The 22,898-nt window shown below is 36.5% G+C and overlaps 2 protein-coding genes across 10 annotated transcripts in view; one reads left to right on the forward strand and one right to left on the reverse strand.

Annotated features, from left to right (window-relative positions):
* Positions 1 to 17,750, forward strand: part of MSL2 (MSL complex subunit 2) — a 35,117-nt gene extending 17,367 nt beyond the window's left edge. For all 4 annotated transcript variants that reach the window (XM_077865050.1, XM_077865048.1, XM_077865049.1 and 1 more), the window contains one exon: positions 13,860 to 17,750. In XM_077865050.1, the coding sequence (XP_077721176.1) occupies positions 13,860 to 15,451 (1,592 nt within the window). In that variant the 3' untranslated portion in view covers positions 15,452 to 17,750. The remainder of the gene's footprint in view (positions 1 to 13,859) is intronic.
* A 913-nt stretch (positions 17,751 to 18,663) lies between these two features.
* PPP2R3A (protein phosphatase 2 regulatory subunit B''alpha) overlaps positions 18,664 to 22,898 on the reverse strand; it is a 193,853-nt gene continuing 189,618 nt past the window's right edge. For all 6 annotated transcript variants that reach the window (XM_077865041.1, XM_077865042.1, XM_077865045.1 and 3 more), the window contains one exon: positions 18,664 to 21,266. In XM_077865041.1, coding sequence (XP_077721167.1) covers positions 21,134 to 21,266 — 133 coding nt within the window. In that variant the 3' untranslated portion in view covers positions 18,664 to 21,133. The remainder of the gene's footprint in view (positions 21,267 to 22,898) is intronic.

The following is a 22,898-nucleotide window of genomic DNA, read 5'->3' on the forward strand; positions in this document are numbered from 1 at the left end:
AAAATAAATGTGTGGAAGCTTAAGGGAACATATTTAAGCAATGTTCAATCAAAAATTTAAAGACCTGGATTAGGAATCCCTACTAAGAGGAAAATGGTCCTGTCTTCTTAGGAGATTTGTTCTCTGATCTCAAAATCATTTCTCTTTGACTTGAGCTCATTATTCTTTATAGTAGCACTCATGCTTATGAATTTTACCTAATGGAAAGATTTTTAAGAGGTTTAGACTTCAACATATGTCTGCAAAAACTAAATTTGGCACAGGTTTTTTTTTGCAAGACTACAAACAGGCTTTATGAAGAACAGTTGTAGTTATCCCAAACAGTTAATTCACTTGTGCTCATTTGCTAAGTTAATAAATATGATCTTTTTGTGGTGGTGTCATTTTTGTTAACTGAATTCAGAGATTATTTTGTTGTATGTATACCTAGGAGATGTCTTACTCGCTATTGTTTGAAAACATTTTACATCTTAAATTTCGGGGTATAATTTTGGTGCTGTATTTCAAAGATGTAAAAAAGGTCTGAGAATCATTTTTTAAATGGGAGTGGCAGGCCCTAGCACAGTGCTTGGCATATAGCTGGGCCTTAGAAATTATATGCTTAAATGATTGAGGAAAGAGAAATGTTTTAAGTGAAGGTAGCCTAAAAAATTAACTTTTCATTTGGAAAAGGTGGAGAATGGAGATATTTAAGATATTTAGATCAGTGGGTTGAATACAGAAGGATTATTGTTGAGGCCCTATGTCAGACTTTTGACACCAGTAGTATTATGTTCTCCCACTCTATGTGTGCCTTGATACTGCTTTTGGAGACTGAATCTGGGCTGAATTATCTCATCCTCCTCATAGGAATTTAATACATACGTTTTACTTATTTTGTACATCTACGTTATATGTATTCACACATTTAATATATAGAGAGAATCTTCACTTAAAGTTTCTAATGCTGTACATTCTTAGACTGGTATGTAGGCTGAGCTTTTCTGTTGGAATCTCTTTACAGAGAAGATACTACAGTGCTTTGTATAGCATATTTGGTGTTCACTAGGAACATTTAAGATTAACATTAGAAATTGAAGTTGGTGTATAGAGAATCCAAGGGGGGCTCTTGCAGGTCCAGTTTCTGTGCGGTAAGGATTTCCTGACCCTCACCAAACTATTGTTGAGCATCCATCCTTTCCTTTGACTTTTCCCGGCTCCCTTCTCTCACTGTTCATTATTGCCAGTACCCATTCATGTTTCTTCTTTCTCTCAAAAGGTTGAACATTTTATGGCTAATTATTGATTCTGCTGTGGCCCAACTTCAGTGATCATTCTTTTTGATAAAGGAAATTAAAATTAAAATTCTTTTGATAAAGAAGGAAATTAAAATTGTCAATGTGGGGCGTTGGGCGAATGTGGGGCGTTGGGCGGCTCAGTGATTGAGCATCTGTCTCTGGCTCAGGGCATGATCCTAGGGTCCTGGGATTGAGTCCTGCATCATGACTAGGCCTATGTCTCTACCTCTTTCTCTCTCTGTCTCTCATGAATAAATAAATAAAAATCCTAAAATAAAATGGTCTCTGTGGATGCTGTGGATTTAATAGCAGATTAGGGATGGTGCTGGATAAGTAGAAGGAACTCTAGGTTGGGAATCCCGTAGATTCTGCTTCTATTCCTTATTGCCATTAACAAGCTATGTAATCTTAGGAAAGTCAGTCTTGGTTAAAATGGAACAAGTTGATTTCTAAGGTCACTCCGAACTTTAATGTGCTTTTTATGATTCATTCATTGTACATTTATTAGATACTTGCTTACTTGCCGACACCCTTTAAGAATAGATAAACAAGTTTCTGGCCTTGAGTAAGTGAGACTCAGTGAATGGTGACAGTATAATATGGTAAGTGCTATAACAGGAGAATGTGCTAAGTGCTTTTTGAACTAACTGCAGCGTAGGAATTAAGGAAGGCTTCCTCTGGGAGGTCCTATTTGAGTTGATTCTCAGTGTTCTTCAAGGAAGAATTAAAGAATATTCTTCAAGGAAGGGAGAAGGACATTCTAAGGAAGACCAATCACAGAGAAATGAGTAAGTGTTGCATGTTTTGGAATGGCCAGTGGTAGGTGGAGTTTTATGGAATGGAATGTAGTATGGAGAAAGCTTAATGGTATGAATTTTGGATTAGGGGCAGATTCTGAAAGGCCTTATGTGTCATTCCAAAGACTTTGGATTTAAAGGCTGCTTGAAGATGTGTTTTTTTTTTTTGGGGGGGGGCAGTTTTTATGGCGTTATGATGGGTTTTGAAAAGAAGAAAGACATCATCAGAGTTGTGTTTTAGAAAGATTACTTGGTGATAGTGTGGACGGTGGACTGATTGAAGCAGGTGAAGTCGAGGTAGGAAGATAAGTTGCAGTATTCAGGGTGAGAAATGATGAGTCAAGTAAGGCAGTAGTCATAGAAATAAAACTTGAAGGGTATACTTGGAAGACTTAGAGGCTATATGCAGTGAGACCCTGGAGACTGGATTTGGAATACTGGTGAAGAGCCTAGATTGTATCAAGCTTATCTGGTTTGATTTCTGGGTGAATAATGTTGTCAGCGTTCAAGAGAATAAGGGAGACAGGAGGAGGACCAGGTTTTTAGGTAGGGGTTTAGGGAAAGTATGTTAATATTTGCTCATGTTAAGTTTGAGTTGTCTGTGGGGTGGGAGGCATGAGATTCCTAATAGGCAGTTAGATATGTGGGTCTGGGCTCAGCAGAGAAGTTTTGAGCTGGAGGTAAAGATTCAGAAGTCACCAGTTTATAAATGGTAATTGAACCAGCTTTATGCACAGATCACACTGGAAGGAATGTGTGGAGCAATTTTTAACTTGGGGTGTCATGTCTTTTTCAAAAAGGTTCGTGATCCCCATGGGATTCTATGCAACAGCTTGTGTCTTTGCATATGTGTATAATCAGATTCTTGAAGGGGTTTGTGAACTAAGATTACTATGGAATACTAGGATGGAGTAAGAAGAAGGATAGACCTTAATACAGAAACATTGGGGAATACTGAAATTAAGGAGAGGACAGAAAAAGAGGATATAAAAGAGGTGTAGGAGACTGTGTTAGGGCACAAGGGAGGAACTTTTTAAGGAAGAATGATCAACTAGAATGCCCATTGGTTTGGGATTAGCAATTTTTACCTTCTGTTAGAAGACTGAATCTAGGGAAATACTTTAGTATATGAATAACTGGGAGGAAATTGCTGTAGCGAAGGAAGCATTGAAGGTAGAAATGAGAGGGTATGAATGTAGTTAGGTGGGTAACTGAAGAAGGGAGGGTTGTAGCCAGAGGCAGTAGAGGAGGGAAGGTTTATCTTGGAGGAAAGAAGAAAAGGGTATATAAATTGTGTGTGTGTTGGGGGGGATGGGAGGTGGGGAAAGAGAGAATATTTAAATATGTAAAGCCTCTGGTAATTTGAAAACATGAAAATACGAGGGGAAGTGGAAACATGCAAGGCTTTGTTGGATTTTATTTAGTAACAAGAAACTTTCAATATGCAAAACAGAACTCTAATAATACCTATCACCCCAACAATAGCTGTAAAACTTTTGATGTACTCTGTATAAATCTTGCCGTAAAATCTTAGAGTCATCAAATTTTAGAGCTGGAAAGAACCTTAGATGTTTAGTCACTTTATAGCTTTAAGAAATGGAGGGCCAAGTCACTCTTAATGGAACATCATTATTATTTATTACATTTTTTTTTACTCAAAATTGATGAGATTTGGACAGTTACAGAAATAACTAATTATCGTGGATGCCATGTCTGCATTACCCAAATCTCCACTTCAGGATTTAAGGACTTCATTCTCTTAATTCCTGGGAGTGTTGCTGGGGCTATCAGACCTCCTTGGGAATTGCCCTTGGCTTGAAGGGAGCCAAGCCAAGCCCATTCACAACTCCTTTTCGGGAGTAGCCTGTGTCTAAAGACTAGTCCATTAAAGACCTGGATCCCTTGCCCCAACATAGGACATCCCTGAAGCGCCATCCTAGTTCACAGCTTCATTAACAACTTCCAGTGGGATCATCTGAGGCCTTTGTTATGATTGCATCTCAGCCTAACTTGTTCTTCCTCTATTCCTTCCTTTATCTGCTAGTGATAGTCCTGAGTGCCCCAGGTAAATTTACAGGAGACCAGGCTCTCAAGAGTTTGAGTGCTGGGGAACCTGACTTGCAAAACTGATGAACTTTAAAATTTCTTTTGATTTATAGCAGATTTGCTAAACTTAAAAGGATTAGCATCTGCCCATTTTTCATGTTTCTGAGAAATACCCAGGTTGAAAGATAGAATCATGTAATAATATGATAAAAAGAAATTTAATTTTATAGTGCCAAACATAAAAAAGTTCATCATTAGGATATACTTTTGGATAGAACAAAAAGAGGAATGAATACCTTCTTTCATGTTGAACAATCTTGGCATTTAATTAGCTTCCTTCTCTCTATCCCCCACCCCATCATTCATTGTTAATTTCTGCTGTCTTGTTTTTATTGCCTTTTGTAAATTAAAAGTTGACCCCCCATTCAAGGTCAGACTTTGTTTTCATTGATTTTTTTTTTCTTGAGACTATTTAAAATATGGCCACTTTTTTTGGGGGGGGTGGTCATCCTGTAGAGAATGGAAACCTATAAAGTATATTTGAAACAAATATGGTTAGACTGAGTCTTTATACAGAAGTCTTGCACTCATAGTTCAGGAAAGTTGTGCCTTGCAGAATCCAAGACTGCATTCCTAAACAAAATATTTGATTTTCTGTCTGCAACATTGGAGAGTGGCTTTCCAAGATGAAGTGTGTCACCTGTCATCATTCAGTCAAACGTTTTGTCATTGCTATAAGTTACCATCCTGTCATGGATCCAAGAGCTTTAGAGCAATGTGATTTGGCTGGTAACAGAATTCTTACTACTTTTAATAAAGCTTCCCTCCCCCTCTTTGTCAATATTTCTTTCTGTATATATGACTATAGACATACTTAAGGTGGTCAGTGAAGTTATCTGGGCCATTTGGAAAGGAATAGCTGATGAAAAGTACGTTACCATATTCAAAAGTGATTGCTTGAGGAAAGGGCTTTATTTACGGTTAGTAATATAAGTGAACCTAGAAAACTTGTTACTTAAGAACTCTACTTTTTTGGAGTATTTTAAGATAACCAGTTTCTTAGGTTTCTTTACTTTCGTAATGATTTTTAAAAATCATCATGGAATATAATTCCATTTTAGCAAGTTAAAGTGTTGCCATTTATTCTTTTCCTCCCTTTGCCTTAGAACTTCAGCAATGAATTTCTGATAGCTTTTTATTTTCTAATTAGTTTTGATATGGATCTATTTGTTGGGAAGCAAATTTAGTTTGTTGTGGAAACATTTAATGAATTAGCATATAAGAATGTATCTTTTATGATATCTGCTTTGTTTTGTGTTGCTGGCATTATCAGCAAAAGCAGAAAACTGCTTCCTGTCTTTTGTAGGATACCACATAGTTCACATCTGATGGATTCTGAGAGATTATTATAAAGGTTGATGTTTCGCCCTCTTTCTAAGTATTTTTCCATATATCTGTGTATGTATTATAACTAAGTCTGGTAAAATTTGTGTCTCCTTGTGGATTCCTTGAGTGTTTAATAAGAATGCTTCTTGGAGAAACAGCATGATGGTTTTAATCATTAACCATGGCCTACCTGTGTGCATTTTTTACTTTCTGTTAGTGGTATTTTGGGATGTTGTTCATGCGAGTCTTGGCTGATTTTTCCTGATCCTCAACTGTCATCTCAGATATAAATAAGATTTATGTAAGGTTACTTGCATTATTTGAGGTTATTGATTAGTCCTGTTGTTATAATATTAGCATTTCCAGGAGTGGGAATTCTAGAGAAGGGATGGTGATAAATACAGAATGTTTGGTTCTGATAAATGCTCCTTTTGTGCATATGCCATTTTTCTTAGAATTATAAGATCCATTTTTGTCAAATTCCAAAATTAAGCCATTGAGATAGTTTAATTTCTTAAATCATTTTGCATTTTTAAAGTTGCTTTCATTTTACTGAAATTACTTTCATTGGGATCATTTTTTTCCATATAAACTCTAAAATGATTAATGATTCTACCATTCCTTTGTTGTTGTTCATGTCTAATTTGTTACTTTTTAACCTCTTGGAGATTTGGCACTGTAGGGGATCCCTGGGTGGCACAGTGGTTTATCGCCTGCCTTTGGCCCAGGGCGCGATCCTGGAGACCCGGGATCGAATCCCACGTCGGGCTCCCAGTGCATGGAGCCTGCTTCTCCCTCTGCCTGTCTCTTTGCCTCTCTCTCTCTCTCTCTCTCTCTCTCTCTCTCTCTGTGTGTGACTATCATAAATAAATTAAAAGAAAAAAAAAAGAAAAAAAAAAGATTTGGAATTGTAGGTTTTACTTTATGATCATTATTAGTGCCAGTTCCAGTGTTAACAGGATCATTTTTTGGTCATTAACAAATTTTGCTAAACATTTGAGTCATTATCAGTTTTACTTGTGTCCCCTCTCTCTGCTCTCAACACTTAATTTCCCCCCAGTAATCTGGTGAAAATATTAGTAGAGTGAAATGCTGTCTCAGTTAAAATGGAGAAGCAAAAAGATCTTGCTTCAGACATCAGTAAGTCCTAATTTACTATCTCAAAAAAAAATTTATAGTATGGCCACTTTTACTAATGGTTTTTTTTTTTTTTTTTTACTAATGGTTTTTTGAAGTGAATGAATTGCCAGTTGCTTTTTAAAAAATTGGGATCAGGGATCCCTCCGTGGCGCAGCGGTTTGGCGCCTGCCTTTGGCCCAGGGCGCGATCCTGGAGACCCGCGATCGAGTCCCACATCGGGCTCCCGGTGCATGGAGCCTGCCTCTCCCTCTGCCTGTGTCTCTGCCTCTCTCTCTCTCTCTCTGTGACTATCATAAATAAATAAAAAATTAAAAAAAAAATAAAAAATTGGGATCAGTTATGTATTTTAGAGTTTGCTAAGACAGTAATGATATTCTTGTTTGCTTTTATGCTAGGGAGAAGTGCGTTTTCCTTGGAGAAGGAGTAAGCTGAGTTGAGACCTAGTTAGTTTGCTTATTTATTTTGGTGCTGTGGGTCTTTCTTAGATTTATTAGGCCGCTCTGTAAATCTTGATGCAGTCGGTGATTCTTAACAGTGGTAGGATAAAATGCGTGGCAGCTAATCCAAGTGCTAGCTTTGGTATGCTAATACTGTAATGATTTGAGTGATCATATAAGTCTGCTTACTAATGGGGAAGTTTTATGGCTTAAGAGCATTTTTATATTCAGAGAAGTATAATTTATAAAATGTGTTCTTGATAGCCAAATTAAAGTCTTTTTCTAATGCTTTAAAAGTTAAAGTTAGATATGGTTTAAAAATTATTTAAATTGTTGGTTTAGATGTGATAATGGAATTGTGGGTTACAGGAGAAAATGTACTTTGTAATGATACATACTGATGTGTATATATATATATAGAGAGAGAGAGAGGTGAATTAATGATATCTGGGTCTTGTTTGAAATACTTAATAAGAGGTAGATGAAGCAAATATACCATAATCTTGATAACTATTGAATCTTGGGTGATATATATGGAAGGTAATTAAACTTTTCTGATTTTGTCTGTTTGAAAATTTTATTTTGTTTATTTTTTATTTGGATTCAATTAGACAACATGTAGTACATCCCCAGTTGAAGAAAATTTTATTATAATAAAAAGTTTTGGGCAGCCTGGGTGGCTCAGTGGTTTAGTGCCGCCTTCAGCCCAGGGCCTGATTCTGGAGAGACCCGGGATCGAGTTTCCCTGCATGGAGCCTGCTTCTCCCTCTGCCTGTGTCTGCCTCTCTCTCTCTCTCTCATTAATAATAAATAAAATCTTTAAAAAAATTTCACAAATTTAATATTAAAAAATCTGATATTATCTTAATTAATTACCAGCAGTTATGTATTCCCAGAGTTGCCATTGTGATAATCTAAAACTAAGGCTTAGTCTCAGATTATAATTGGCTGATTAGGGATGGAAAAAGTTAATAAGAGGGAGAATAGACAAGAAGTTAGTAACTTTTTTAGGTGAGGAGTAAGAATGAATAGTCTTTAGTCTTTTTGGATCAGTATAACATCAATTAATATTGTTTAAGGCGCATAGTATTAAATTCATTTAGTTACAAGACAACTTGTATGGGAAGTAATTTTGTAATTCCTGTGATGCATTGCAGGTTAAGGATTCAAGGCAATGCAGTGAGAAAGTTTTTTTTTTTATTACAAACTACATTTTTACTATTTTTATTTTTTAATATTAATAATTAATATTTTTAATATTTTATTTATTTATTAGTGAGCACAGAGGGAGAGGAAGAAGCAAATTCCTTGCTGAACAGAGAGAGCCTCACATGGGGCTCCATCTCAGGACGCTGACATCATTGCCTGAACGGAAGGCAGATGCTCAACTGACTGAGCCACCCAGGCGCCCCTCAAACTATATATTTTTAAAGTCTGAGATATGTGGGGTTTTTTGTTTTTTGTTTTTGAGAGAAAAAGAGTACACGCGTGTCCGAGGTTGGGGATGACAGAGGGAGAGAAGGAGAATCCCAGGTAGGTTCCATGCCTAGTGTGGAACCCTTTGCCAGGCTTGATCCCACAACCTTGAGGCATGACCCCCACAGAAATCAAGAGCCGTTCGCCCAACCGACTCAGCCACCCAGGTGCCCCAAGATGTGTGGGATTTTTTTTTGAACAATTTTATTTTTTGTACTTGAATGTGAAACTATATGGAATATGATCTAAGGTAAAATTTAAACTTCTGCCCAGTTTTTATGGGACAGTTTGCCAATGAGTAACACATTTCCCCTTAACTCACATTGCCCATCCATTTTATTTTCTAGGATAAGATGTATTTTTATAATTCTAAAAATGTTATGTAACATTTCTTAATTTTGTAGGGAGGAGTTTCCTTAGGGACATAGATACATGGCTGACACTTAACTAGCTCTAAGAAAGTTTTTACTTTGTTCTTCCTGTCACTGGAGTTGCCTTTGCTGTGAAGTGTAAAGAGAATCCTCTGGGAAACCTTTGAGGGTTCAGATGGTTAGCTGAGTGCATAAAACAAGTTTGCCTATAGGCATCTCTGATGTAGGTTAAAGTTTCAAACGTTTGTGTTGGGGAATGGTTGGGGCAGTCCCAATAGGTAGATGAGGCCAGGTGACGGAAATTCTTTAAGAACTTAATAGTTGCAGAATCATGAATCAGTAAATGAGAGTTTTCATGTCTCTTTTCAGTTCTCAGTGTTAGACATACTCTCCTAAAACCTCCTAGAGGAATACAAAGATGTGTAAATTCTTTAAGTTGCTCAGTATATTTCAGGGGAAGTTTTGGTTGAAGTGACTGGTGAAAAAAGGTCAGTGACAGAATGAAGGCAGTCCTTATCACTTAGATTATACAATTTGCAAATAATTAGGGATTATAAAATGATGACATTTAAATTACATTGTTTGTTTTATTAGCTCCATTATCCCTGTAAAAAGAAACTTTGCATCTGTGATTGGGTTACTTGGTGTGTAGTTCAGATATAGTTAAATCAAAATAAACACTTGATGCTTGCTCTTTATTTTCCACTTTTCAAACTAATCCGCTGATTCACTGGCATCCTGAAATGGATTTTCCTCCCTCCCTCCCTTCCTTCCTTTTTTCATTTTCCTTCCCTCCCTTACATCATCCATTGGTTTGAACTTTTCAGATATACTTCATTCCATTGCACTTATTTATACATGCTCAGATTTTCTCATGTTTGTCGAGCAGGAGCCTCTTTAGGTTTGCTCCTGAGTCCCCTTAACACAGTCCTGATCTTTGGTTATTTCCTTGCTTTCTGGTATAACAAGGGAATCAAAACTCATCTTGCCTAATTTATGTCACAGATCTGGAATCGGTTATTTGAGATTCTTTGAACAGGAAATCGTTTTTCAGTACCATTATTTGAGTTCATTGCTACTGGGATTAGTCCCTTGCTTCCAGGCTTTTTCAGTGTGTCGTGCTAGGAAATATGTATATTTAACATGAAAACATGAATTCATCCTGATAAATCCAATTGAAATTCAAGACTACAGGATTTTTTGCTTAACTTTATCTTACAACTTCTTTGTTCCTACTTAAAAACACACACACACACACACACACACACACACCCACACACCCACCCCAGAATCTCAAGGACATCTATCCCACAATAGACATCAACACTTTCTTTCTTTTTTTTTTTTTTTTTTTTATGTATGATAGTCACACACAGAGAGAGAGAGAGAGAGAGAGAGAGAGAGAGAGAGAGGCAGAGACATAGGCAGAGGGAGAAGCAGGCTCCATGCAGCGGGAGCCCGACGTGGGATTCGATCCCGGGTCTCCAGGATCGTGCCCTGGGCCAAAGGCAGGTGCTAAACCGCTGCGCCACCCAGGGATCCCGACATCAACACTTTCATAGTAACTGTCCACACTACCAATGTGATTACTGGAAAACAAAACAAGGATGCTAGCATTAGTCAATTTTCTATGTTATAAAGTAAGTTTCTGAATTGTGTATACTTGATACACAATTAAAGTTACTTGCTTTTCATTTTTGGGGGCTTCCTTTAAAATTTGTTTGTTATATAATTATGTAAAATATTTACATGGTTTGAAAGTTAAAAGCTAAAAACAAATTAAACCCAGAATAGTCCTTTCCCTTTTCACTTTGTTCAGTCTCTCCTTTTCAATAAGGTTGAAGGTCAATTTTTTTTAACCTTACACTTTATTCTTTTAAGTGCATACATATGTATCTCTGTACATATTCATGTCCCCTACATCCTGCCTTAAATAAAGTCAAGGTACTCAGAATTCCTGTATTAGGTAGAAGGTTAGATTTCATAATTACTGGTGTTTTGTCTTTTTTTTCAATTAATGATAATTACTAGATTAATTACTAGATCAATTAATGATAAGATACTAGAACATTTTTGTCACTGGTAAAATTTCCATTGTGTCCACTTACAGTTAGTCCCTGTTCCTCGTCCCAGCCATAGGCAACCACTAGTTCTGTTTTTCTGTATTTCTAGACATTTTATATAAATGAAATAATCCAATAATGTCCTCTCTTGCATCTGGCTTCTTTCACTTAGCATGTTTTTGAAGTTAATCATATTGTATTGTAGCATGTACCAGTAGTTCTTTTAATTGCCAAACAGTATTCCATTTATGAATATACTACATTTTGTTTATCTTCTCACCAGTTGGACATTTGGATTGTTTCCAGTTTTCATCTATTGTGAATAATGCAGCTATGCATATTTCATATTCATATGGACATATATTTTCATTTCTTTTTGAGGAGGTTACTAAGAGCAAAATTGGTGGTTTGTAGGGTAAATGTATGTTTAACTTTTTAAGAAACTACCAAGCTGTTTTCAAATGTTACTATGCTTTTTATATTCTCACCAGTAACACAGAAGGGTTCCAATTTCTCCACATCTTTCCCAACTGTTGGTATACTGTCATTTTGAATTTATCCATTCTAATAGGTGTGGAGCAGTGGTAAGGTTTTACTTTTCTTCTGATACTGAGCATATTTTCATTTGCATATTAGACATTGATTTTTTTTTTTTTGGTGAAATCTTTATTCAAATCTTTTGCCCACTTTTAAAATTGTCTTTATTGATCTGTAGGAAATGTTTTTAGTATGTCATGTTATAAGCCCTTTATCAGATAAATGATTTACAAATTTTTTTCTCAGTCTGTGGATTATCTTTTCATTTTAATGATGTTTTATGAAGCACGCATTTTTAGTTTTGTGAAATCAATTTTACAACTTTTTTCCTTTCACAGATTGTGCATTGATGTCACATCTAAACTTTGCCCAACCCAAAGTCATGGTTTTCTTCTGTGTTTTTCTTTTAGAGTTTAGGTCTTATATTTGGGTGTCTGTGATCCATTTTGAGTTAATATTTGTGCATGTTGTGAGGTAAGGATCTAATTAGTAGTAGGTTGGTTGTTTTTTTTTGCATTTGGATATCAAATTGTCCCACATGATGTGCGGAAAATACTCTTCCTGTTGAATTATCTGGGCACTCTTGTCACACTAATCAGCTGAACATAAATGTGAGAATTTCTTTATGGACCTCTGTTCTGTTCCACTGATTTATATGCTTATCCTTTTGCCATTACCACATTGCTTTGAGTACTATAGCTTTAAAAATGATTTTGAAATTTGACAATGTAAGGCCCTCCAACTTTGCTTTTAAAAAACTGTCCTGGCTATACTAGGTCCTCTGATTCCATAAGAATTTTAGAATCAATCTATCAGTTTCTTTAAAAAGCCACCTGGGATTCTCATAAGGATTACATTGAATTTATAGATCAGCTTGGGGTAAAGTGTCATCTTGTTTGTGGCCTTTCTGTTTAATCTGGCCTTATGCAACCTTAGCCTAGTAAGAACTGAGCTATTGCCTTCTCCAGCTGGTTAGCCTCTGAGAGGTCACCTTCAACGATCATGTTTCTGGGGCTCTGTATCATCCTCTGCACTAAATGGAGTGAGTCCCCTTCCATCACAGCAGCCTCTGGTCCTCACAGGGTAACACTGATGGTGCTGGGTGGTAGGGGAGAACTGGGCAGCCCCAAACTAGAACACCATAGATTCTCACCATCGTTACCTGAAATTGAGCAGTTTTTCAAACATAAATGCTTCTCAAATGTTTTTATGTGAAACATTGTGAAATGACTCGTTTTGTCAAAAATTTTCAGGTTTATAGTTGCTTTTAAGGGAGGGTTTGCTGATTTCACTTGGCTGTAGTGTGAAGTATCTTCTTTCCCATGCCTGAGTCTTAATTACATAATTTTGTATGAGAAACAGGTGCTACTTTGAGTTTATTACTAACTATTTGTCCTGAATTGGGAACCAAGAACGGTTGCTTCTTTGTGGAGGAGGTTGGGAATAGAGACTGGATCTGGTTGCTTTCTCAATTTCCTGGTACATAATCTACACAAGTCATTTATAATTTGGGAGACCACTTTCACTTTTACATGATATTGCTGTACTTAGGATACTTGGGGTTTATGACTAGGGTCATTGTATATTTTGTCAGAAGAATTTAAATCTGGTAGTATGCCCTTTTTTTTTCCTTTTGTGTGTTCAAATATAATTCTTTTTTGTCATTGCATTGATTTTCTGTAGGAGAATTGGAGTTTAATGTATTACTCCCCTTTTTTTCTTTTGATAAATGAATATAGCTCTTTTATCATAATTACATTTCAGTCTTAGTATTACGATAAGTGTGTATCTAATAAAATGGCTTGAAATTATACTTTTTTTGGTGAAGATGCCTTTGTACTGATTGATATCCTTAAACTATGTTTAAGGAGAGTAGGGACTAAGTGTCTCTTGCTCATATCTTTTTTTCCAGTGTTTAATAAAAAACAGTATGATTTTCTCAGTGCAATATAGCATTACTGTGCTGTGTTAGGTTGAGTTTCCAAGGGTTTTAAGCCAAGTTTGTGCTTTTGGTGACTGATCTTCAACTCTTTATAGCCTTTGGAGAAGAGGATAAGAAAGTGGACCAGAACGTACTGTTTGGGAGAGAAACACAGAATCAAGGAAGATTCTGGTTTGAGATAAAAGAATGGGGAATATGGCATGGAAGTGAAGTGCACTATTGAGTATTTTTCCATTTCCTGTAAGATATGTTTTTTGTTATCTGGTCTGGTGAGTTTAACCCATCTCAATTTTACACAGATTACTTAAAATCTCATCTTAACTTCAGTATATGAAATCATAAATTTATTTTACTAAAATCTTTGCTTTCCTCCTTTTTTCCTCTTAGGACATTTGCTACAAGATCCTATTGCACCCACCAACTCCACCTGCCAACATTATGTCTGCAAACCTTGTAAAGGCAAGAAAATGATGATGAAACCTTCATGTAGCTGGTGCAAAGACTATGAGCAATTTGAGGAAAACAAGCAGTTAAGCATCCTAGTGAACTGCTACAAAAAACTATGCGAATATATAACACAGACTACATTGGCACGGGATATAATAGAAGCAGTCGACTGTTCTTCTGATATTTTGGCTTTGCTTAATGATGGATCATTGTTTTGTGAGGAGACAGAAAAACCCTCAGATTCATCCTTTACTTTGTGTTTAACACATTCCCCTTTACCTTCAACCTCAGAACCCACAGCTGATCCTCAAGCTAGTTTATCTCCAATATCTGAAAGCACCCTCAGCATTGCTATTGGCAGTTCTGTTATCAATGGTTTGCCTACTTACAATGGGCTCTCAATAGATAGATTTGGTATAAATATTCCTTCACCAGAACATTCAAACACAATTGATGTATGTAACACTGTTGACATAAAAACTGAGGATCTGTCTGATAGCTTGCCACCTGTCTGTGACACAGTAGCCACTGACTTATGCTCCACAGGCATTGATATCTGCAGTTTCAGTGAAGATATAAAACCTGGTGACTCTCTCTTACTGAGTGTTGAGGAAGTGCTCCGCAGCTTAGAAACCGTTTCAAATACAGAGGTTTGTTGCCCTAATTTGCAACCTAACTTGGAAACCACTGTATCCAATGGACCTTTTCTGCAGCTTTCTTCCCAGTCTCTTAGCCATAATGTGTTTATGTCCACCAGTCCTGCACTTCATGGGTTATCATGTACAGCAGCAACTCCGAAAGTAGCAAAATTGAATAGAAAACGATCCAGATCAGAAAGTGACAGTGAGAAAGTTCAGCCACTTCCAATTTCTACCATTATCCGAGGCCCAACGTTGGGGGCATCTGCCCCTGTGACGGTGAAACGGGAGAGCAAAATTTCTCTTCAACCTATTGCAACTGTTCCCAATGGAGGCACAACACCCAAAATCAGCAAAACTGTACTTTTATCTACTAAAAGCATGAAAAAGAGTCATGAACACGGATCCAAGAAATCTCACTCAAAAACCAAGCCAGGTATTCTTAAAAAAGACAAAACAGTAAAGGAAAAGATTCCTAGTCACCATTTTATGCCAGGAAGTCCTACCAAGACTGTGTATAAAAAACCCCAGGAAAAGAAAGGGTGTAAATGTGGGCGTGCTACTCAAAATCCAAGTGTTCTTACATGCCGCGGCCAACGCTGCCCTTGCTACTCTAACCGCAAAGCCTGCTTAGATTGTATATGTCGTGGCTGCCAAAACTCCTATATGGCCAATGGGGAGAAGAAGCTGGAGGCATTTGCTGTGCCAGAAAAGGCCTTGGAGCAGACCAGGCTCACTTTGGGCATTAACGTGACTAGCATTGCTGTGCGCAATGCTAGTACCAGCACCAGTGTAATTAATGTCACAGGGTCCCCAGTTACAACGTTTTTAGCTGCCAGTACACACGATGATAAAAGTTTGGATGAAGCTATAGACATGAGATTCGACTGTTAAATCAGTGGGTCTTTAAACCTACCTCTGGTAGGGAAATAGCTACAGTTTTACGGCAGCTATGGTTTTGTTGGTTTAACTTGCCGGAGCTCCTGCATATAGATCACTTGTATCAAGTGTTTTCATTGCTAAGTTATATGTGTTAGTGTCGGGGAAATAGTTTGCAGATAATGGAGGAGTAACCCTACAACTATATGTCCTTAGTTCTTACAGAACCTCATAGTTTGAGAACAAATGCTGATGCAACTGATTTATACAAAATGAACTTTGGCAAGGAAAATAACATTAACCTCATTGTTTATGGTCATGCTTTGTGCATAATCAAAGTTTATGATTAAATGTAAGGAAGTGGTATCTAGTCAGTCCATAAAGATTGTGCTAATTTTTTGTGAAAAAGTAGCCGTTAGTTCAGGAGACTCAGTGCTGCCTTCAGATGCCATTGATGCTTCTCCTGTTGAAAAGCTGATGTGTCCAGCTCAACCTTTGTGCTGACATAATACCATTTCTGATCATGAAAATTGGCTACTGGTGTATGTAGCAGTTCTTAAATCAGCAGTATTATGATGAAAGAAAATTTGCCCCTCATTAGAATGTTGAAATCTGTATTTTAAAAAGTGAACAAACTGAAATTCTGTCAAGACTGCAGATATTTAGCTTTTTATGCTATAAAACTCTTCTGACTTTGAGTAATAACTTTTATAGTTATGTCTGACTCATTTCTAGGGAAAAGAATTTGAAGTCCTTCACTTTTAGCAATGTTCTAATTAATAAATGAAGTGGAGAAGAGCAGTCTTATTCTGAAGGTAATTGAATTTAGACTGTAGGATGCGACAGAATTTTAAAAATTATAAAAATTTTTATTTAGAAATTGGGATTTATTTAAAATAATTTTGAAATAATGCCCCCAAACCTCTCCAGATTTATGCATTATATTTATTGCTATTGGCCACTTCTTTGATTTTTTTTTTTTGTTTCCTCTAATAGTTTCACAGACTTTATTTTTGAATATGCTCCTTTTCTCTTTTTTGGGGTGCTATTCTTTATGAAGGCTTCTTTATAGAGGCCAAATAAAAATGCGTTTTTATGAAGCCTGTGCATTTAGGTAGATTTGAAGCTAGGAGGATTTTCTTTAGAATGCTCTTTTGCATGTAAAGCACAAACTGTTTCAGTTTAAATGCCTGTCTTCCCTTTAATTTTTATGGGGAAGACAAGTGAGTCACAAACATTCTGTTGAAGGGAAATCTAGTCAGTTGCTTGAAAGAGCACAGCCCAAATAAAACAAGGACTGACTAGGTTGTAAAGAAATGACCTTATGATTTAAAAGAAGAATTGCTGCTTTGACAGTGCTTATTTAAAGAAAAATACTGCTGGAAAATTTCCAATTTCTACTACGTTCACCGTCTCTCATGAGATCTGACATATGTTGAAGTTATGTTTTGATTTGGCACACAGCATGTTCAATGATGGTTACTCACCTAGTACAAGACACGGAGAAGAAACCTTGGACACAGAGCAGATGACACCTCCTTCTGTTTTGTAGTGTATCCTGGTGTCATTTTCTGTGAATGTGGTCAGGTAGAATTGTTTCTGTTGTTGTTGGGCGCCTTTTTTTTTTTTTTTTTTTTTTTTTTTTTGTCTCTTGGTGGGGTGGGGGTGGGCTAAAGCCATAGGAAGAAAAATGTGATGTATGTGTCCAGTATGTACTATTTTGTTTTTGTTTTGCAAGAAGAGTTGAACTATTTTTGATAACAAGAGTAAATGGTGGAAAATGCTTCTTAGTTGTCTTGTCTTTATTTGCTTTCCAAGATTTGGAATTTTATTTAATTCCTCTAAGTGTTAGCAGTGTCTTATGAAACATGTATTTGCCTAAAGTTTGTAACAGTTTTGTGTTGAACCCAGATGCCCTGCTATATATAAACTTGTAAAATCTGTTCTTTATTCACTAATGATCACTGCAAAGATGACTAGAAATGAGACTGTACACATGGATGATTAGGATATATTTTGCAAATCTCCCAAATTTTCCTAATATTATGATCTTAAAATTCAGAGTACTTTATTGCTTCCCAAGTTTGATAATTTTAGTTTTGTGTTTTTTTGATGCATGGGAGCTTGGCAATATAGACAAAGCGGAAATCGTTAGTATGTGAGGGCCTTGATTGTTATGTAATATTGCCAATGATGAATTCAGGTTGTTTTTAGCACAAGTTTCTCTTTTTTATGCTGGTATTCTCACTGCCACATTTTTGGAAACCTGTATTACACCTTAAATCTATCAATAAATGTTAGTTTTCTAATTCTATGTTGTAGAATACTGAGGAGTCTGGGATAGTATGCTCTGAATGGCCTATATTATATACATTTGGGGGAGAATAGTGCCTTGAGTTTTGCATTGTTTTTCTTTATACCATGAGTTACTTAGGAATGCTGACCAATGGCTGATTAGGGATGAGGAAGAAATTATTACTGTAGTAACTGGATTTACTTTATCAGGGTTTGAAACCATCAAAACAATAACAGCTTTTAATATGTACATCTTCAGTTTTTCTTTGAATCTTTGTTAACATACACAAATGATAGAAGTGTTAGAACTGGCAATTTATCTTTTTGGTTAGATTCATTAAGTCTGCATTTCTGTGCAGAACTATAATGTGGTTCTGGGATAAAGAATTCGTTTTATTTTACTGTGTTCTTAGTATTCTTGAAACAACTCTATGGTGACCTTGCTGAAGAAAAGCAGTTTTACAACAGATTAAAAACAAAATTTCTTTTCCCATAAGTTACAAATAAGAAATGCTTTAGAAAATACTGAGTTCAAAGTACAGTGTCAGAATCTAATACTTGGAATGATATATTAACTTTTCTCCTTCTTTTCTAAAAAATTGAGTTTTAGATACCCAAATAATAATCAGTTACACATTCTTTTAAAAGAATACATTATATCCAAGGCTAAAAAGTATACAAGGCTCAAGTCCCTTTTGATCCCTCTGATTCCCAATTTGTAGTCCTCTTTCTTATTCTCCCCAAAGGAAATCACTTCTCAGTTATGAGGTGGTATTATCTTCCTTTATAATTTGCCCAGGAGTTCAAAGAGTTATTCTTTGAAACTCAAGTTTGTTTACAGTGTTAACTCTTTCAACTCTTTCAAACATAAAGACGAAGTGCAAGTGTGAATAAAACCAAAAGTGTGTAGTAGATTATCTTAGTGAACATGGTTCATATTTGACAACTTGTCTCTTTATTTAGTTTTGCAAAAAGGGAAAAACAAAAACAAGTTAAATCATGCAGGTTTCTCCACCCAAACACACTTCTGTAACATTTCCAAAAATTGAGCAAATGACTTACCTCATTTGATTAATCTAGAGTTTTATATAAACACTTTGAATTGTACACAATGACATAGATAAGATGCAGAGAAAATACACAGAATTTCATTAGTTTGATTACCTGGGCAATTAATGTTATGTTACGCTGTGAAACTCATTTTTCATTGAATAGCATTAAGACCATGATAACCCTCAATTTAATTTTTATCAAAGAGCCTGGGTTATTGTAAAAACTTGGAATTTCCAATTGGGCAATAGTGATTTTATTCAGTGAGATCTTTACCAGAAAGTCAAATATATACTGTTCTAGTTTCTCAATTCACATTTCTTGCATTCAATTCTTAAGAAAGGACTACAGTGAAACACTTATGTCTGAAAATATGATACTCTGGGTAACCTAAATTAAAATAGCTTTATCTTAAATGGAATGATACTGGTAGGTGTTACTTTTTATAATTATGGACATTTGAAACCAAATACAGACCAAAGTAAAAGCAAGAGGATTTCAGTAAGGAGACACAGGTAAAAAGATAAAAAGCCAAATAGTATTAAAAATCAAATGTGTATTAGAAATTTGAATTTTTATATTTTGCTGATGAGTCTTAGTTTAGATCATTATGGATAATAAAACCTTTAAGCCATACCTGGCTTCTAAAAAAGGTATGTTAAATATTTTATCTGAAATTTTAAAAAAAGTAATTGGTTTCTCTCCCTGGTAAAGGGTGGATAGAATAGATGGTAAATTTTGTGTATCACAAATACTTGTAATCCTAATTTACTAGTGTGTTTAGATTATTACATGTAGTGTTTCCTAAAAATTTAGTAATTTTTTAAGCTTTTAATTCTTTGTGAACTATTAGATAACAAATTTTAATATTTATCACTTTTCTGTAACCATTAAAAGATTAATTCTGATCATGAAAGGTGAAATAACAGGCAATGGAGAATACTGACAAGAAGAACTACTGTTATACCAGTTGATGGTACATTTCCTAAATTGCCCTTATCTCTGTTTTTGCCTATCATAGTCCAAGGTTTGATTATTTCTTTTTTTGACTTTGACATCAGGAGAGGAACCAAAGCAGGGTGGCAAGGGCAGCAATTCTGACATTCAAGACTAGTGGTTAAAGCAAAAGACCCAGAGGAAAAGGTGATGACTTTGACAGAGATGGATGTTAAAAGTTTCTTGGGGGTTTCTTTTGCTTACACTATTAGAAGTGTCCATCTTTTTTCATAGTTTATTTTCAGTTTTATCTTTAAGGATATTGCAGGATTTGGGTGCACTGTGACTCGCTGGAAAAAATGTAGAATTCTGTAATGAACACACTATAGTACAGATGAAATCGGTTTCCTTTATGAGTGGTATCACTGCTTTCTTCCATTCTTTTGATAAATATTGAGGTGATGGAATATTTAAATAGTAGTTCCTTTTCAACATGAAGGGATAATGTTTACATTTGAGGCTCTTACTGTTGGCTTAATCTGATATTCAGTGATGAATACATCTATTCGAATATCACTAAGTCTTCAAGTAGGCCTTCTGATGGGAAGTATAGATGGGGCGTCAACTAATTTGGAGTTAATGAGTCATTCAGTAATTCTCCACAGATTGTTAGAGAAGTTAAAAGGAAATTTTTTTTTCAAGTATGAGTCAAATTCTGTACTTAGAAGTTTTTCATTATATTTTATATAAGATCCACAGTCAAGATGGGGAGAGATTATTCAGAGCTTGCCAAGATTGGAAGGCCCAGTGGTTACAACACCTGAGGATGTAAAGTGACTAGCAGTTTGGCAGGTCATTGTGAAATTACATTAAACCAAATAAGTTCAAGATCTTTGAACTCCAGTACACATATTAAAAAGTCTCTGAGATGTTTTGGCAGTGCTTTTATTACCAAGTCACTTCTGGAGGCCCTTAACTGCTTTTTTAAGTTCCAGAATTTTTTTGACTCAAGTTTTCTGCAAGTGAAAGTTTCTTCTGGGTTCCATAGGAGCCCTGAGGGGCCTCAGGGATATTGGGCAACAGAGGCAACTCCTCTGCAGAGAACTGTGCTTGGCACTGTCCCCAAGAGATCCTTGGTACATTCAGGGGTGAAGAGTGCTGATTCACAGACTTTGGAAGGTGATGTATATCATTGTATTTGGAGGAAAAGCTCTGTAGTAGAAGGTTTGAGGCAAATTGGAGGAGTCTCCCAAATTATGTGTATCCAGACCTATTGCTTAAAAATGTTTTTAAAGTTCCTCGTGCAGATACACACTTGCAGAAATCAAAGCCTTTAAAAAGCAGTATGCAAACGAGCATCTCCACAAGAAAAAGACATTTAAAATACGTATCTCTCTTTCACGTAGACATTGGCAGCTACTCTTCATCCACTGATTGAAGCTTTCCACATTTCTCTGAAAGGCTTGAGGTTACTGTTTTACTTTTATTGCCTTTGTTTCCAATTTCAGAGGGAGAGGCAGGTTCCTCTGTTTCATAATCTTCAAAGGAGCTGAAAGAACAAACAAGTGAGTTACTGATTTTTTAAAAAATTTCAATGTTTGGGTAGGAATCAATATGGCAAACTAGGGACTGAAGACCACCAGCTTGCAAAAGTAGCCTCAGTTGTTAAATGTCAGCTATAAACAACTAAGCCATCCTGGAGGAGAAAGTGCTTCCACCTAGAACAGCAAACATTCTCCCTGTTTAAAGCCCAGGTTCATGTGCTGTATCCAGCTTTCCTAGGAGGGCTGGTGGGAATGAAAGCATTGCAGGTTAGGCTATAGTGGGGAGGGTGTGCGGTCCATAAAGTACAAGCTTTGTATGAATGCCTTCCATGCAGTGGGGAGCCTTCTCACCTCGCAAGTTGCTTTATAGCTTCTCTGGTTTCCAAGAAGTACATTTTGATGTGTAAGTATATACACAGAGCAGATTAAAGCCCATTCATGGATCTCCTATTCCTTACCGAACTTCCCAGCATAGTCCCTTTGCTTATTCCTCTTAAAAGTTATTGGTATCCCCTGAGTTCCATTACTTCCAGGCTGTCCCTGAGGGTGGCCTTAGGCAGGGATGATAAAATATTTTACCTAGTAGGAATGATGGCTGCTTGAAAAAATAAATTGATAAATATGCTGAGGTTACATCTGGACCCAGAAAAATATACATGATAATTACAAATGTCTGATAGAGATTTGGTATCACCAGCTTAATCTTTTCACCCAGTTCATTGCAAGGACTTTACACAGTATGTGCAGAAACTTCTGGACATATAGTCCTTTCATCAAAAAGGCCAGCTAATGAGGAAATCTATGTTGAAGCAGGTATGCCCAGTAGTAGAGGCGGTACCTATTGAACTTTATTTTCAGAGATTTATTTAAGAGCATGAGTAAGCACTAGTGTGTGTGTGTGGGGGGGGGGGGGCAGGAGCAGAGGGAGAGGGAGAAGCAGGCTCCCCAGGCTAAGCAGGGAGCCTGATGTGAGGCTCGATCCCAGGACCCTGGGGTCAGGACCTGAGCCAAAGGGAGATGCTTAAAGGACTGAGCCACCCAGGTGCCCCCGCTATTCAACTTTCCAACACATTTTTGAATAGACAATAGACAATGTTAAAAACAAAAAACCTATCTGATGTTTGGAAAACTCACCCTTGGGTACCAACTTGTAATCCTATCAAAAATTATTTAACAACTTCATTTTGTAGAAATATCCCATTCTATACTTGTTTCTGTTCCATTCTTGCATAACCTTGAGGCCTCAATGTAACCAGCATCTGCTGGAGGAGGCATTAACGAGGGTAACTACTGTAATGGCAGTGAGGCAGGGTTGATGGTCAAGCCTCCATTTCTGGAACAAAATTCCCAAAAGTTAATTCTAGCAATGCAGTGTCAGATACTGTGACTGCTTATTTCCTGTCAAGAGTGGAAGACATTTTCTTCCTCTTGATGCTCAAACTTACTGTCTGAGCCCTCAGGGTGTTAAACATTTTAGTGCAGATCTGCAAATAAGTTAGGCCTGAACTGAGCCAAATGCTAGGAATACAATGGTGAAAAAGAACTAGCTGCTTCCTCACAGAGCTTGTAGCCTAATGGAGGCCATCTGGAATAATGGTTAAGTGTTTTATAGCTTTAGAGCATGGGCTTTAGAAAAG

This window comes from Canis aureus, chromosome 22 (genome assembly GCF_053574225.1).
Source record: "Canis aureus isolate CA01 chromosome 22, VMU_Caureus_v.1.0, whole genome shotgun sequence".
Taxonomy (NCBI): Eukaryota; Metazoa; Chordata; class Mammalia; order Carnivora; family Canidae; genus Canis; species Canis aureus.